The sequence below is a fragment of the Tribolium madens genome, unplaced genomic scaffold (genome assembly GCF_015345945.1).
Source record: "Tribolium madens isolate multiple individuals breed KSU strain unplaced genomic scaffold, Tmad_KSU_1.1 Scaffold_71;HRSCAF=194;Tcas5.2_LG6, whole genome shotgun sequence".
In the NCBI taxonomy this organism is placed as follows: domain Eukaryota; kingdom Metazoa; phylum Arthropoda; class Insecta; order Coleoptera; family Tenebrionidae; genus Tribolium; species Tribolium madens.
The window spans coordinates 1,643,622-1,659,326 of record NW_025401041.1 but is presented as its reverse complement, the minus strand read 5'-3'; the positions used below and the strand labels follow the sequence as shown (position 1 = coordinate 1,659,326).

General features: G+C 35.4%; 5 protein-coding genes across 7 annotated transcripts; 1 reads left to right on the top strand and 4 right to left on the bottom strand.

Moving 5' to 3' along the window:
* Positions 1-1,105: 1,105 nt before the first annotated feature.
* On the bottom strand, positions 1,106-2,960 carry LOC123008640 (vanin-like protein 2). The gene is made up of 5 exons (XM_044404566.1): positions 2,801-2,960; positions 2,360-2,754; positions 2,103-2,314; positions 1,805-2,059; positions 1,106-1,756 (listed from the first exon to the last, which is right to left on the bottom strand). The coding sequence occupies exons 1-5, from the start codon at positions 2,843-2,845 to the stop codon at positions 1,155-1,157; spliced, it is 1,509 nt and encodes a 502-aa protein (XP_044260501.1). The 5' UTR covers positions 2,846-2,960; the 3' UTR covers positions 1,106-1,154.
* Positions 2,961-5,378: 2,418 nt separating this feature from the next.
* On the bottom strand, positions 5,379-11,072 carry LOC123008381 (eukaryotic translation initiation factor 3 subunit C). Its single transcript, XM_044404152.1, has 6 exons — positions 10,931-11,072; positions 10,565-10,660; positions 10,098-10,518; positions 9,707-10,050; positions 5,573-7,261; positions 5,379-5,518 (listed from the first exon to the last, which is right to left on the bottom strand). Exons 2-6 carry the CDS (start codon positions 10,652-10,654, stop codon positions 5,432-5,434), a joined length of 2,631 nt encoding a protein of 876 aa, XP_044260087.1. The 5' UTR covers positions 10,655-10,660; positions 10,931-11,072; the 3' UTR covers positions 5,379-5,431.
* On the top strand, positions 11,028-14,316 carry LOC123008384 (chromobox protein homolog 3-like). Of its 3 annotated transcripts, none has more exons than XM_044404155.1 (2): positions 11,028-11,156; positions 13,538-14,316. In XM_044404155.1, exons 1-2 carry the CDS (start codon positions 11,151-11,153, stop codon positions 14,081-14,083), a joined length of 552 nt encoding a protein of 183 aa, XP_044260090.1. In that variant the 5' UTR covers positions 11,028-11,150; the 3' UTR covers positions 14,084-14,316. The 3 variants fall into 3 exon arrangements, with proteins under 3 accessions (XP_044260090.1, XP_044260091.1, XP_044260092.1); XM_044404156.1 differs by lacking the exon at positions 11,028-11,156 and adding an exon at positions 13,327-13,487; XM_044404157.1 differs by lacking the exon at positions 11,028-11,156 and adding an exon at positions 13,332-13,484.
* LOC123008382 (protein Red) lies at positions 11,577-13,321 on the bottom strand. The gene is made up of 2 exons (XM_044404153.1): positions 12,416-13,321; positions 11,577-12,364 (listed from the first exon to the last, which is right to left on the bottom strand). Exons 1-2 carry the CDS (start codon positions 13,119-13,121, stop codon positions 11,628-11,630), a joined length of 1,443 nt encoding a protein of 480 aa, XP_044260088.1. The 5' UTR covers positions 13,122-13,321; the 3' UTR covers positions 11,577-11,627.
* LOC123008386 (macrophage migration inhibitory factor homolog) lies at positions 14,272-15,171 on the bottom strand. The gene is made up of 3 exons (XM_044404158.1): positions 14,672-15,171; positions 14,454-14,626; positions 14,272-14,407 (listed from the first exon to the last, which is right to left on the bottom strand). Exons 1-3 carry the CDS (start codon positions 14,777-14,779, stop codon positions 14,326-14,328), a joined length of 363 nt encoding a protein of 120 aa, XP_044260093.1. The 5' UTR covers positions 14,780-15,171; the 3' UTR covers positions 14,272-14,325.
* Positions 15,172-15,705: the final 534 nt, after the last annotated feature.

Genomic DNA, 15,705 nt, shown 5'->3' with positions numbered 1-15,705 from the left:
CACAAAGTCTGTTTTTTTTTTAATGAAAATGCCAAACAGACAACGTTGGCATCACTAATAAATTCATTCATGGTAATTTTAATAAAGGAAGTTGGCAGTTCCGGTTTTTTGAATTAATTTGAAAACAATGTCATTAAACGTCAACACAAAAAATCGTCTAAGAAAATTTAGAGACGAAACACCAAAAAAGAAACAAATTCGGTACCGCTAACAGTTTTTCGAAATTTGGAAACGAATAGTTCGCAAGCAGGAAGTTAGAAAAAGGGCCCGTTAAAATGTAGACGCAAATGTAGACGTAATGCAGGTTTGTTAAACATTCTCAATGTTTAGCCTGAAATTGACAAGAATACAAAATAAACATGAATGAGAAAAAACCTCAGAAAGAACGCAATTAAATTAGTGTCTTGTGCATCGTTTTTGAGGAACGAGTTGAAAAAGTAACAATTTTCAAACTAAAGCTGAAGAAGAATTTATAAAATGCATCAACTTTGAGCTCATTTCAATCAATTACATAAAATTCATTGCCAATTATCATAATACCTACTTGTATCTTTTGCTAAATAACTTTTTTCTGTATATACATCCTTTTTCCTCAAAGTTTTTATAGAAAGAATCTCATTTTTGTCCACAACATTGTACTTACTTGCGGTGTGTTTCTATCAAAATTATTAGCACTGAATTCTGTCTTGACCTTAAGTAATGATGCTTTCAAAGAGCAAGCAGGCACACAAGATTCATAAAAATCAAAATTTTGACATCTCAATTTGAACAGATCCATATTTTTTTAACAAAATATCTAGGGACAAAAACAAAGAGCAAACAAAATTTGTGACTATGTAGACAAGCTGCTACCAATTTTTTCACCAAAATTTTGACTTGGTAATTTCCATTTAAAAAAAAAAAAACAGACTTTACAACCCTTCAAGATTGTTAATCAGAAGCATACTCCGGTGATTTCCTTTAAAAATTAAAGTCAGGATCACCAACAGATTTACTCATTCTTGATCTCATTCTATTAAGTTTATTTAAACCAAAACTGGTAGTAATAAAACGGGATTATTACAGTAATAATAAAATGTTAGATTAAATGAGTGAAATAATTAGATAAATGCTTGTTTCTTTTCATTATAATTATAGTTTTAATCACATCATTGTTATTTTAATTTATATATGACGAACAGAGAAGCACACAATGAAGCCCAAACCGGTGATAAGACCCCACTTGAGTTTTTATCATCATCGTGATCTTCAAAGTTTCTTCCCCAAATAGCAAAAGTCAACAATCTATTTTGTGGTTTAGTAATCGAAAATTTCCTCTCGATTAAATTTTTGCCATTTTCGGTGACCTCTGATCCACTCCAAGCTGTCTCACTAGTATCAATCGGACGAATCGAGCTCAAAAGTGAATTAGGAAATTGAGTGTGATTTTCATTGTTCTCAAATTTTGCTGTAATAGTAATTTTTTCAAACGTCACAGGCCACTGAATCTGATCATAATGTGCAAATCTTTGACCACAAGAAGACAAAGAAGAATTCAAACACGCAATTATTCCGCAAACTTCAATTGTGGCATTTCTCACACCGGAATATGAGCGAAACCCGGAGTAGGCCACGAGGTGATACGTGTAAAAGTCCAAATTGGGCTTTACCTCACCCAAAGTTGACTTAATCTGAAACATACAACAGAAAACCTCCTTATAACAAATAGTTGTGTTTGAGGATTGAACATGAGGGTCAAAAGCACTCGACATGTAATCTAAAAAGTTCAATTAGAAAAAAAAAAAAAAATTAACACAACAATCACCTAAAACACTTTCATCAGTTTGTAGATAAAAACCGTCCATTTTTCGACCCAACTCGTCCACATCCGAAGCTTGTTTTTTATCATTTTGATAAACAAAAGTTTGGGTCCCACCCTCTGCTACTACTCCCCCAACAACCAAACCTTTACCACCGCGATAAACCCCACTTCCGCCACTTCCCTCAAGGGGGCTGTTAGCCCCCGCAGCCAAAAGAGTGATATTATGGCCGTGGGACCACATTTGTTGCGCCTGCATTGCTACAACCTCAATTAAATAATTCCAAATTTGATTGCAAATCACCGGTCAAAAATGGCAACTCCGAGAACCACATCGTGGGGTAAATCACAGCATCGATTCCGTGTTTTAATAATTCCTGAGCCGGGGCTTTGAATAAAATATCGAAACAAGTAAAAATCCCCAGTTTTAAACCGAAATCAGTCTCGGTAATAATTTCTTCAGGCGTTTCAGGCTTGTCTCTGTCATACTCACCAAAAAGATTGTATTTGTGGTAACTGAAAAAGTGTGTGATTTTTGAAACTAAAACACGATTTGCTTACCGGCTGATAATACTTCCATTGCGGTCAAAAACCACGTCAGTATTGTAATAATAAAATCCAAATTTTTTGCAATTTTCGCTCGGGTTTGGTGCACTTGTGTTGCATTTCACTTTTTCGACGAGATTTAAAGCGAGATAAGTATGTGATACACGAGCAGCGCATGAAAGATCGTGGAAAAATTGAGGGAAAGTGTCAGAATCGCATGGGGTTTGTGATAATTGAAATTCTACGGCTGTCTCACGATTTGACCTAAGTGTGTCTTCAGGAAATACGATCAAATCTAGATTTTGTGTTATATTTCTTAAAATTTCGATGTAATGTTTTGTATTTGTTGAAATGTTGGCTACTGGTTGGTATTCCACCACTGCAATGGTCACATTTTCCCATTTTGAGGCCTAAAATTGGTAATTTTCAACACGTGATTTTTTACAGCTCACTCACCTTTGAAAAGGCCAACACAGATAAACACAACGCGAGAAATCGCATGTCTACTGTCTGGTTTATTTCTCAAATAATGAATCCAGACTTTGAGAGAGACTTAAGTTAGAAAAGATAAGATTAAAGCACTTTAACACCAACTTAATTTGCTGTCTGTACATTTTAATTATTATAATGTCTAACAAAAATTTGCTGTGTTGATTATTTAACTTAATGAATTATTCTAACGTAATCATTCAATTTTATGCAAATGTCTCGAAAATTGTCATCAATAATAAATGAGTAGTAATAAATTAAATTCTGCACAATAAACAGTGAGAGAATTTTCGTAAATTTCCATTTCAAAAAGCGTCGAAAATCTCATTTCTTTTATCTAATAATAGAGTTAAGGTCGTGCGCAAGAAAATTGAGTAAGTTTTTTCCTGTTTTGTGTCAAGACATCTGTACAAAAATAAAACAATTGTTGATATTTGAGAGAATTTCTTGTTTTATTTTAATATTGTTGAATATTTTCTCCATTTATTTCAAGAAATCGTGATAAAGTGAATGAAGAGTTATCTATTGTTTTTAATTAAGTTAACATTTGTATATATGTATTTGAGAAACCTTTGAACAGTGATAAGGAGAAATTCAAGCACTCAGGTCCCCAGTAACTCAAATAAACATGAGGGAAGGTTACAAGTGATAAATTTCTTAGAAATACGTTTTTTTAAAATAATTTAGTTATTTAACTTGTGACTTAATAGTATATTATACAACGAGCGTATAATAACCATTATACGCGAGTAGTATACTATACTTTATCCACGACTACTAAATATTTTTGTTGAAGCTTTTGTGTTGGAAAATTTTCTTACATTAAGTATGTTAAGAAACAGATATCCGACACACACATTCAATGTTGGTAATGGCGCTGTGTCGATGCTGGTTGCCTTCCAACCGCGAGTCCCGGATTCGAATCTGGTCAAGGAAATTTTTTTTTTTTTATATGTACAGAACTGAATTAGTGGTTTACACGATAAAATTTTAAAAACCAATAATTGTAGCAAAACAATATAATATTATAGCTAAATCAAGGAAGCTTCTGACAGCAGTGATTAAAGAGAGTGATTAATGTCTCATTAGTGTGATTAATGGGTATTATTAAGATCGAGCAAACAGACCTATAATGGGTACATTATACAATAGTCGTGGATAAAATTTCTTTTCTTGTTATTTTTGGTTTTGATCCCCTTGTTCTATTTTTGCAATCTTAGTGTAAACAAAATTAAAAAAATAACAAAAAAACTCATGAAAAATATTCGAAAAAAAATAAAATTGAAAATTATGAAAAGTGATAAATATCTCAATAAAATATTATTATCCAACAATCACTCTATAAAGAGACTTTATTCCACACTTTAGATGCGTATAAAGTACCACTTTATCCACTAGTGAAATAAAGTAACTTTATTCCACTGTTAGTAACCAGCGCACCGCGTAACAGCTTACTTCGTTTAACCACTTTAATTTTTAATTAAGTTTGGAATAATTTGGGCCTGTGATTGTGAATAAAACGTTATATTGCAGTCGTGTGTTAGTCGCGTTTTATCCACTTAAACATTCTTGCGTGGATAAAACGCTACCTAACACACTCTTACAATAAATAACTATTAGTTAACATCCTAACCTTCAATTTTTTTTAATTTATCAAATTTCGGCACTTTGTTCTTGTTAGTTTATTTTGTTTTACCGTTTCCCTGTTTTTATCTTCAGTTTTTTTCACATTTTTTAATTTTGACCAATTTATAAATGGAAGAAAATGTTGCTCCAAACTGGAATTTATTCTACTTAATTTTTATTTTCAGTGTTTTATTAAAATCATATTAATGAGTGAGTTAAAAAAAAAAGATTAATTAGAAAAAAAAATCAAATAATTTTGAATCAGAGAAAATTCTGACCAGCGAAGAGAAAAAAAAAAAGTCAAATTCGAGAAAAATTGAACAATACTTAACATTAAAAATGTGAAATTACAAAAAAATATTTGTAAATTTCTTTTTTAGAAAGATTTGCTGAATATGTTAGTGACTGGAAAAAATTCTCTTTTAACTTTTGTTGTTCTATTTTCCTTTTTTAATGTTATTTTACCATTTCTTTCATGTGTTTAATTAAACTTTACATTTGGCCAACTATTTGATCAAATTAATCTGACAAGTGCTTAGCTTAACGTAAATTGGCAGTAATAATAAAACAATTTTCATATTAAGCGATTTTTTTTCTTAAATGCGCCTGGTATTAGAGAACCAAAAATACAAAAACATTTTAATCGGTTGGCCATGAATTAAAATTTTAGTGAATACGCAACACATTATACTACAGAATTTTAATTAATGTCTTAGACGCATTTGGTTAATTATTTCATTCAATTAATACAACAAATGTTTAAAGAAAATTGATTCATATTTGCGTTTTAATGTTTTTTTTCTCCCGATAAACGCCTGTAGGTTAGGCAACCACCAATGCCGTTATTATTTCATTTGTTGTACTTTTTCGTTTTATGTGTTTTAAGTAAATGTCTGCTCTAAGGAGAGTAAATAAAAAATCCTCTTATGTGTTTTTATTGGTCTCAAATAAAAAAGTTCAAAACCTGACATGCTAATACTCCTTCCTGTGATCTCTCCTTTGCCGACTCCAATCCTGATTAGTCCCCCTATAATTCTGCCTATCCCCACGGAAGTTGCCCTAAAACAAACCAAAATCACCACCTCGTATCCTCCAACCCCCTAATTCACTCACTTGATTCATCCCTCTTGAAAAGAAATTCCCTTGTTTTGTCTCCAAAATCCTCTCATTCGAATCAACAAAATTATTAATCTTATCAGCCAATTGCAACGCTAATGATTGCAAACGTGACGGTTCACTTCTATGCATCACCACAGTCTGTGTCGGATCATCCAACGACGCCATCAACTCTTCATTGATTATCATTTTGGAGATAATCGAATGTACGACTGCCTTCTCCAATTCGAACATTTGTGCCAACGTCGCCATCGAAATCGAATCATAAACATGCGAATACGTGAAGAGATAAGTACGCAAAGACTCTTCTTTAATCAAACGAGTCAACATTGCCCTCACCGAATCGGCTTGATAAAACAAATCCCAAACTTTTGCGTTCATTTTCTCATTGATAATAAACGTATTGCAAGCCGACCAATTACCATTACGCATGGCTTTAGCTGCGGCGACAACATGCTCACGCATACTCTCAGGGGGCCCCACAAGACTCTGCCTCTCAGAACTCCTCAACTGTTGGTAGAAAGTCTTCGAAATCATGCGACGGCGAGCGTCGAATTCGTGCGCCGCCATGTATGGGATTTCAATCAACATAGCTGAGACCAAATAGACACATTCCAATAATTCTAAATTGATGTGCATATGGAAGGGCATTTGACGTTGTTTCTCAATCTTTTCTTGTTCTTTACTACGTTCGTGTTGTCTCTGGGGAAGCAACCCTTGTGCGAGGAGCTCCTTGGGTTTCCCCGTCATCATCAAATCAACGAGACAATTATGGGCGTCTTTGATATTAGCATGTCGGAATGCACACAAACCCAGATGGGCCATGGTTCGATTATACAAAATCTGGGTACTGGGATCGGAATGATGGATAGTTTCCTGTAAGTGTGACATGAGAACCAAATCACGTGCTTGGAACCAATTATCGTGAAGTGCGTGGTGGTAAATATGGGACAAAATTGCACGAGTGCGTAACCGATCAGTACCATCCTTTGCATAAATAAATTTACACAATTTTTCCATCTCTTGTACCGACGTGTATAAATCTTTCGGGATTTCCCCGGCTTTTTGTTGTAAAACCCTCGGATCAAATTTGTAATACAAATGCTCGATTTTGCGTAAATAAATGCGACAAAGCTCAGATGGGGCATTTGTCTGTTCGAGATATTTCATCGTTTTATCGATTATCTCTGAGACTTTTGCCTCGTCTTTCAAACGCTCCACATACTCGTTACTGTGTGGGTCACACTCTTTTAGTAGTTTAGTGAATTCGTCATCAAGTCGCTCGACTGAGGTTAAAACACACCCACGGATTTTATACGGTGGTTCTTCTAAATTCTCAGTTTCTTCTGTTACCGATTCGGAGACGAAGAGTTGAGGATTGCCGAGGAGGAGGTCGAGCATTTCCGACATGCGTTCGAGGAGTTTCATCCAGTATTCGGGTTTCATTGCATCGGAGACTTTCGGATTATAATCGAAAATTGCCGAAATTATAGCGAATTTGATTTTGACATAGATGGCGGGGCCGAGTTGGTGTTGGTCGGAGACGTTTTGGAGTTCGTGAAGGAGTTCGATTTGTTCGCGACGATCGGTGCGTTTTTTACCACGTGCCGCCATTATCTCGGAGAGTTTTTTTATAACGAGGTTTAGATCGATTTCGGCGTCTTTGGCGAACATCTTCGGCTTCTCCTGCACATTGAAAATTGTAAATTAAAAAAAGTGCAACACCAAAACTGTTCACTACTAAAACCGTTCTGCATCAAAATAGTAAACAAATAAAATAGATTAATAAAAAAAAGTATTAGAAAACAGAACGTTGCAACGTTACATATCCCTGAAATCTTTCATAAGTATAACCGTGCACGAGTAAAAAAAACCGGTCAAAACTAGGATAATAAAATAGTAATCCACATATCGATATCACTTAAGTTTTGTAATTCCAAGCTTGTATAATGCCAAACCATACCAAAATCACAAAATTTATGTTTGTTTATAATTTTTAACTATTTTGTTCTAATATAGCAATGCTTTACCTACATTTTTCGATTTTGATTCCGTTAAAAATAAATAATACCGAATAACTATTAATGTTAGTGACAAAAAAAAACCATTGGCAACACTGTATTATTGCTTTGTTATATCAGAATGTTTTACGTGACGGTTAAAACAGCAGTCGCCCGTGGTAAATGAATGTCCATTGTCTATAAAAGTTTGACATTTGAATTTGAATGTTAAGGTTGCTAAACTAAAATTTAAAATTTGACACCAACTTGAGGTAAAAAGTCACAATCATTTATAATTTTATTCTTCGACAAAATTTACGGTTTTTCTCCCATGTAAGGAAGTTTTGACAACTGTTTGTCATTTCTCAATATAAAACGTCAGATTATTTTTAACAGATTTAAAGCAAGTTTAAGCCTTGTTGAGTTTAATTCGAAGAATAAAATGTTGTATTCAACTCGTTTGAATGTAAATCGGACGCTTTATTCCACCTCGTGGATAATTACACTCGTGATTTAAAAATCCACTCGAAAATAATGCGTCCGATTTACACTCAAACTCGTAGAATAAATAACTATAAAAGCAACCTAACTAAAAAAAAACAAGTTATTTTTAATGAATAATCTAGTTTCTTGATCAGTGGTTTCCTTAAGAGTCAAGATAAATAAAAGTAAAATAAACCACTTAAAACGCTAAATACACACAGTGTTTTAAAATGATTTTCATCTAGTTGTCTTTGGAATTTCCATGCAAAATAAAAAATGGCGCTATAAAAAATATTGAATCTAATTAACCTCAAATGTTAATTTATTTCAATTGACAGCCGTCACTGTTAACAGAATTAGTTAGATAATTTAAAAAAAGTAGAGTGGCACGGAAAAAATTACATGTAAAGAAATTGTATAGACGACTAGATGAAAATCATTCTCAACACGCTGCATTTTATGAAATACCATACATCCAAATAAATTTAAAAACAGACAAAAAAACGAGATGGAATAAATATTTATACAGATTTATCAGAAAATATTAAAAAACAAAAATGGGCTATATGTTTAAATATAATATAGTGTTAGATATTATTAACATTAAAATTATTATATTTAAATATTTCAATTTACTTTAAAATTTCCATTTTTTATTTTAAAATTGTAATATAAAAATCAAAGTAACTTTAATTATAATAAAAAAAATTAATAATTAGACATATAAATTTCCTGCCAATATTAGTTATGCTACTATGATAGAGATGGCATTGGATCAAACAAAGAAATAAAAAATTGATGTATTTCCTAAAAAAAAGTTTTTTTTTAATAAACACATGATATACAGGTGCCCCAGAACTCGCGTCCCAGGTAAGAAACCAGGAACATGAAAAAAATGTGAAAAAATTCTATCTATAAAAATTTCGAAGTTTTGCACTTGTCAAAAAATAAATATCAAATTTTTTTGACACAATTTTTTAAACATTTTTTCCATGTGCCTGGTATCTTATCTTACTTGAAATTTTTCTCTGGGACGTGAGTTCTGATACACCCTGTATAATATAACAATATAGAATATATGCGGATTTCTTGGTTTTATTTTTATTCACTTTTGAATATTTTGAGGTTAGATTACGCCATTTCAAACTTCCTTCGACTTAGAAAGTTAGAAAAGACATTAAATGGGGCTTTCACTTACTTCCTCAAGATATTTGCTAAGGTAAAATCAGTCTTGTTGCATTAGAACAAAATGACTAAAAAAATAAAAAGTTTGTGATTTCGGTATTATGAAAATCGGTATTTCAAAATTTCGGTATTATACTACGGTGGCAACATCTGAATTAAAGTTTTACCGACATAGTAGATTACTATTTTATCATTTAGTTTAGACCCGTTTTACTCATACACGGGTTTTACAATTTCCGTTTTTAGCGGTGCATTGTTATTCTTAATTTTTATTTTTTGTAGATTTAGCTTTATTTGTTTATTGTTCTCATCTTGAACGTTTTTAGCATTTTGTTTTTATTTTATAAGTGTCTTTAGCTTGCAACATTTTAGTTTTAAACGATTTCAGGTGTCATACATGACAAAAAATTAAAAACAGAAGAAGCAACCGAAATTGAAGTTTATTTTTATAAATTTTACTTACGCTTGGGATGGCGATGCCCCCCTTGACAAACTCCCACTCGCCCTCGCCATCCTCCTCATCTTGCATCTTCACTTTGCGTCTCTCCTTCTCCTTCCGTTCCTTCCTTCGTTCCTCTTTTCTCCTTTCGCGTTCTTCATCATCTTCATGTGCTGGCCCAGTTTTTTTCAAGAAACGCTCCCTCATTGTCGTTTTCCCTTCATCTTCATCAAAACTATCCGAACTGGAGTCGCTATCTGAGGGCCAATCGTCCGAATCTGACGACCCTTCATCATCCACAATTTGCTTCGAAATTTTGGGGATAGATTTAGTTGGAGCTTCGGTTTGAGTGTCCGGTTCTGGTTCATCTAAAATCGAAAATTAACAATTTTGTCGTAAAAACTGGCAAAATTACGTTTCTCTTCTTCTTCTTCATCATCAGGCTGGTCGGGGTTTTCCCTAAACTTGGCAATATCCTCCTCAAAATCCTTAATGTACTTCCTCAATTTCTGGCGCATTGACGCAAGCGACTTGCTGTTATTTTTGCTCATGTTTTTACGCCCGTCTCGATCCTCCCACATTTCATTAATAAAATCCTCCATTTCGACCAAACAACGCGTGAAGAAACGGGGCGTTTGGCCGGATTCTTCTTTTGCAATCACGGGGAGGGCTTTCACATAGGCCTTTTGCAAGTCCTCAAAACTGGTCAACATGCTACTCATGTCCTTGATTTTCTTGTAATTTCGGATTTGTTTAATAATATTCGTGAGCTCCTCATAACGTTTCTCCTTGGCCGAGCGAACGACGCGTTTGACTTCCTCCTCATCGTCGCTGAACTGGGAACAAGGGGGTTAAAAAAGAAGAGTGTGGGGGCTCACTTACGGTAAAAACCGGGGCTGGGGCACGTTGAATTGGCTCCTCCTCGGACGAGCTGTCCGAATCTGAGTCCGAACCGGCGAAGAAACGACTCATTTTCACCTGAAAAACCACATAACCTCACTTTTTATAAACAAAAAATAATAACGACACCAATTTAGTAGCAACCAATCAACAAGTGTACGTTTTTCGTTTAAAATAATGTTGAAATGTAGAGATAATCCCTAAACTTGCAGAATGTTACGAATTACGCCCTCTCCATGTGGTTCATGTTTAAGCACGAAATACCCCAAAATTACAATTTGAAACAACACAATTACACTTAGAATCACATTTTTGCAATAAAACATATAAAAAATGCGTGAAACTTACTTCTTTAACTCCTTTTTTCACTTAACAGATTTTTGTTCCGACACGAACGTAACCACAAAATGGCGTCAACTGTCAAAATTTAGAGTTTTTTTGTTTTGTGGTTGGTCATGATTGTGACGCTCAGGGTGGTATTATTGTTTGTTGTTTCTGCAAGTCCAAATTAAACTGTTTTAAACAGAAAAACTCCAAAGAAAGGCCCGTGGTTGATCTCTAATCGACAATGAAAGTAAGTTACTTGTATTTTAATTTATATTAGTTGATTTTACGGTTGCCTAAATTACGTGTGCAAAAAAAGGGGTTATGAAAACCAACGGAAAACGCGATACATTGAATGAAACTTGATATTTGTTTTAAGTAACTATTATAAATAAAGACAAATATTTTGATAAACGGGTGTGTGAGAAAAGCAAGTATTGGCAACAAAGGAAAAAATCCCTAAATTTTTTTTTTTAATTGAACATTTGGCGGCAGTTGCGCCTTACTTATGTAAATCCTTAAATTTTCCGACACAAACGTAACTAGAAAATGGCTAAGAATTGGTCAATGTCAAAAAATCAAGTGGTAAAGTAAGTGTTGCCAACAAAAAATCGCTAAATAGAAACGTCAAAAAATTGGTCTTAAAATTGATTAATATAAAAAAACTACATATTGGTTTAATTTTATTTACTAAATATGTACATGAGACAACAAAATTGAATTATTTCTTCTTAATAATACTCTGAATTTTCTGCCACTCCCTGTCCAAATGGGCCTTTTCGTTCTTATCCTTATGTTTCCTGGACCTTCGCCCATCTGCCATTTTAAGACCGTATTGAAACGCCGCTTTGGGTAAAGCCTCCTTCTGATTCATATAATCCGAATACTCCTCAGCTGTGTCAAAGTCCCAGCGCCCAATGGGCCCTTTCTTGTTCCCTAAATCCATCTTCGAATAATCAACCTCATCATCGGAATCATCAATTGCATCATTCATTTCCTCCAATCCGGGATAACACTCAGCATAACCCTCAGGTTCCTGAGCCAACTTATTGAGAATTTGAGCCGATTTACTGACTTTAAACGTCGGTCCACTATTTTCAACCACTTCTTCTTGTTTATCAAAGTATGTGTGTTTGGTGTGGTCACGCGAGGAGCCCCCATGTTTACCACCCCTCGTCGGAACATAATCTCCAATATCGCCGTAAATGGAATCGTCAGTTGGCCGTTTTGTCGGTTTTTTAACCTCCGGTTCGTCAGTTTGTTCGCTTTCGCCTCTCTCTGGGAGTCCCCGTTTGGTTTTTTTATTCTTTCGATTGCCTTGACGCAAATAACTCAAAATCTGAGTCAACTTATTGATGACAATGTCGTTGGTGGTGAGAGTTGTGGTGAGTTCAAATGACGGGACATCGGCGATTGAACGAATCAGAGTGGTTGGGATGTCCGACTCGGCTTCATCATCTAAAATAAATCAATTATTTTCGAAAAAAAAAAATAATAAACTGAATTAACCCAAATCTATAACGTAGGCCATACGTCCGGGTACAAAAATCTCAGATTTCTCAATATGTCGACTCTTGAGGGCACAAATCGTGTGATAGATCGATTTCCCAATCTTTGTTTTGAACTTGAGCTCATCTTCGTCCTTCTTTTGGACTTCTTTCTTCTCTTTTTCTTCAGTTTTGGCAGCCAGTCTCTCCATCTCTTGTTCTTGCTCTGCTTCTATATGTTGTATTTCACTCCTCACTTTTTGTAATAAAGCATAATCCAACCCTTTGACCAAATGGGTGTGTTCCATGTCGCCCCCCAGAAACTTGGATTCTTGGATCATTTGTCTGCGACGCTCTGCCGCATCAAAACCGGATTTTAAATCAGGCGCGACTGCTCGATATGCTTGAGCTGTGGCCACAGGATCGTCGCTTTGATAATCAGGATTGACCCCCTGTCGCCGCTCACTAGCCCTATCTCGGTACTTCTCCGCCAGTTCTGCCATTTTATTGTCTTCTTGTTTCTTCAACTTCGCGTAGTAACTCTTCTTCTTGCGTCGGGCTTCGTTCTTGTCCTCTTTGGGGGGCGGCATTGACGAGGAATTGGCCATTGCCTCCCGGATTGACCCCGGTGCTGGTGCATTCGCAGGGGCCGAACGCGGGGTCATAAGCAACTTGCGGAAATCATCGTTGGTGAGACGCTGCGACCCGGGGGCGGCGTCCGAAGGCATTTTGTATTTAACTTCCAAGAAAATTTTTGTGTCAACACTGTCAACTGTCAAAACAATGTCGGAATCTGTAATTGGGTTTTACCGGCGGGGTGATTAAGTTCAATAACTTGTGGTGAGACGTTGGGGGTTGGGGGCGGCTTGGGTCATTTAGCGTCATATGACACACCAGAATTGACCAAATTTTTGTCATTACACTGTCAAAGCAATGTCGAAACCTGTAATGCGTGTGTTACCGGCTTACCGACCGAGCGCGACAGACGCCATGTTTGTTTGAAATTTCTGAAAGAAGCGTCTGTTTTGCGGCTTTTGGACAATTATTTTCATTTTTTGCACTGAATTCTTCCGAAAAGCGAATCAAATTAAGTAGTGAGTCGCCCCCTTGTTTGTTTAGTTGCGTGAATGTCGGTTTTTTGCAGCCCCGTCAATCAGCAAAAATGAGCAAAAGCAAGAGGACTAGTCCGTCCCCTGACGACGATACAGCCCCCGAGGAGTACGTCGTGGAAAAAATCATCGACAGTCGAATAAATACGTCGGGAGTGAAAGAATACTACTTAAAATGGATTGGTTATGATGACAAGGACAACACATGGGAGCCTGAGGAGAATCTGGATTGTCCCGGCTTGATTGCAGCTTTTGAGGCCGAGAGGGCGAACAAAGAGAAGGAGAGGAGCAAGAAACGCAAAACAAACAGCACACCTACGCCAGATTTAAAAGCGGCGAAGAGGAAGACTGAAGAAAAGAAAGTTCATGGGTTTGAGAGAGGTTTAGAGCCGGAAAAAATAATTGGAGCTACGGATAGTTCAGGCCAGTTGATGTTTTTGATGAAGTGGGAGGGGACGGATGAGGCGGATTTAGTGCCGGCGAAACAAGCGAATATAAAGTGCCCCCAAGTTGTTATTAGGTTCTATGAGGAGCGCTTGACATGGCATTCGCCCACTAATGACGAAAATAAAGCCGAGTAAAGGCTTAGTTTGTAAGGATATTCATAATGTACATATTCAACTCGAACTATTCAGTATAGAGTCAAAAGTCCTTCAGTTATTAAGAATTTAGAATCTTCCCCGTATTTTTGTTTCTGACTTACTCTTAGTCTAAGCTTAGTTCTTTGAGTTAATTATAGTTAATATGTTTTATTAATAATAATCAGTAGAAAATTGTAATATTTTTTTTAATTGGAATAAAACATAAAACACCATCATTCAACTTAATTGCCAAAGATGTCGTGGAAAGTGGACCCGTTGTACCCCACATCGCTGGTTGGTGCATTCACAAAGTGAATGTACATCCTAAAGACACATAATTAAAAAAAATAAACTAAAAAATCTCATTTACCGATCCTTTTTAACTCCAAGTTCTTTCTCAATAATTTCATACAACGCTTTAGCATGTTTTTTATTTGGTTCCACACCCAGTGCCCCAATACTCATTAAAGTGGCTTGAGCCGCGGGTTCAGTTGTGCCTCCCCAAGACATGTTAACACCTCCAATCACAGTCGCCACACAATACTAAAAAAAAATAATAACAAAAAGTTGACATAACCTCAAACTTACATTGATCGGTTTTGATAACGATTTCGAGATGATTTGGCACAATTTCTGCGGAAAATCAGCCGGGATATTGCTTTGGGGCACATTTGTCTCTAAGCGAAAGTGTGGCATTTTGAAAATGCAAATTTGGGTAATGTCGAGCTTTTATAATTTAACCTACAAAAACGTGTGACCTTAACGTAACCCTGGGGGTAGGTGGGAGAGAATTTATGCAACACGTAAATAAACACACTGAACAATAAATTTGAATACGGGCTATTAGAGGTGATGTCACAGACGCGACTGTACTGAAGCTATTTATATTTACTTGTAAACCAATAATAATTTATATTCTCAGCCAAATACACATTAGGTGAATGTTAATATTTTTTATTTTGTTTTGTTTTGGTACGACTTATCCACTCCTGTCGTTTGCAACATTCTGGCAATGCTGTACACATATTTTTGACGTACACAGAAAGTGAGGTTAGAACAGATTAAATTACAGAAATGTTGACTACAATTGTTAAAACCATTACGAAACGACACACATTTATCATAGCAACTATTTCCTTAGAAACAATCTCCCTACACGTCCAGGATTCAAGAAATAAACTTTTATTTGTTTAGCTTCAAAGGTACAGTCACGTACTTTGCTGACGTCACACTAATAGAGCGTATTATTTCATGAAAAACGAAAAAGTAAGGGCTTTTTGTAAAAATATTTGATCGGTCATTTTGCATATCAAAAAGGCGGGATTTTTTTTACACTCGCAAAAATAGCTATTTTGCGGACTCATTTGAGTCCCCAAAATGAGTCTTTTTCGGACTCAATAAAATAGTACGCAAAAGGTTATTTTAGGTATTCAGTCGCCAAAAACAGTTTTTGCGGACTAAAAAATAAAATTGGTTACTATGGTAATGAAATTTTTTTTAATTAGTAAGAGGTGTGAATTCGTGTTTTAACAAAAAAAAATTGTATATACCACGTACGCAAATGGTTTTAGGTGACTGCTCTCATTAAAGACTCGTCTCCTACGTCGACTCGTCATTAATTA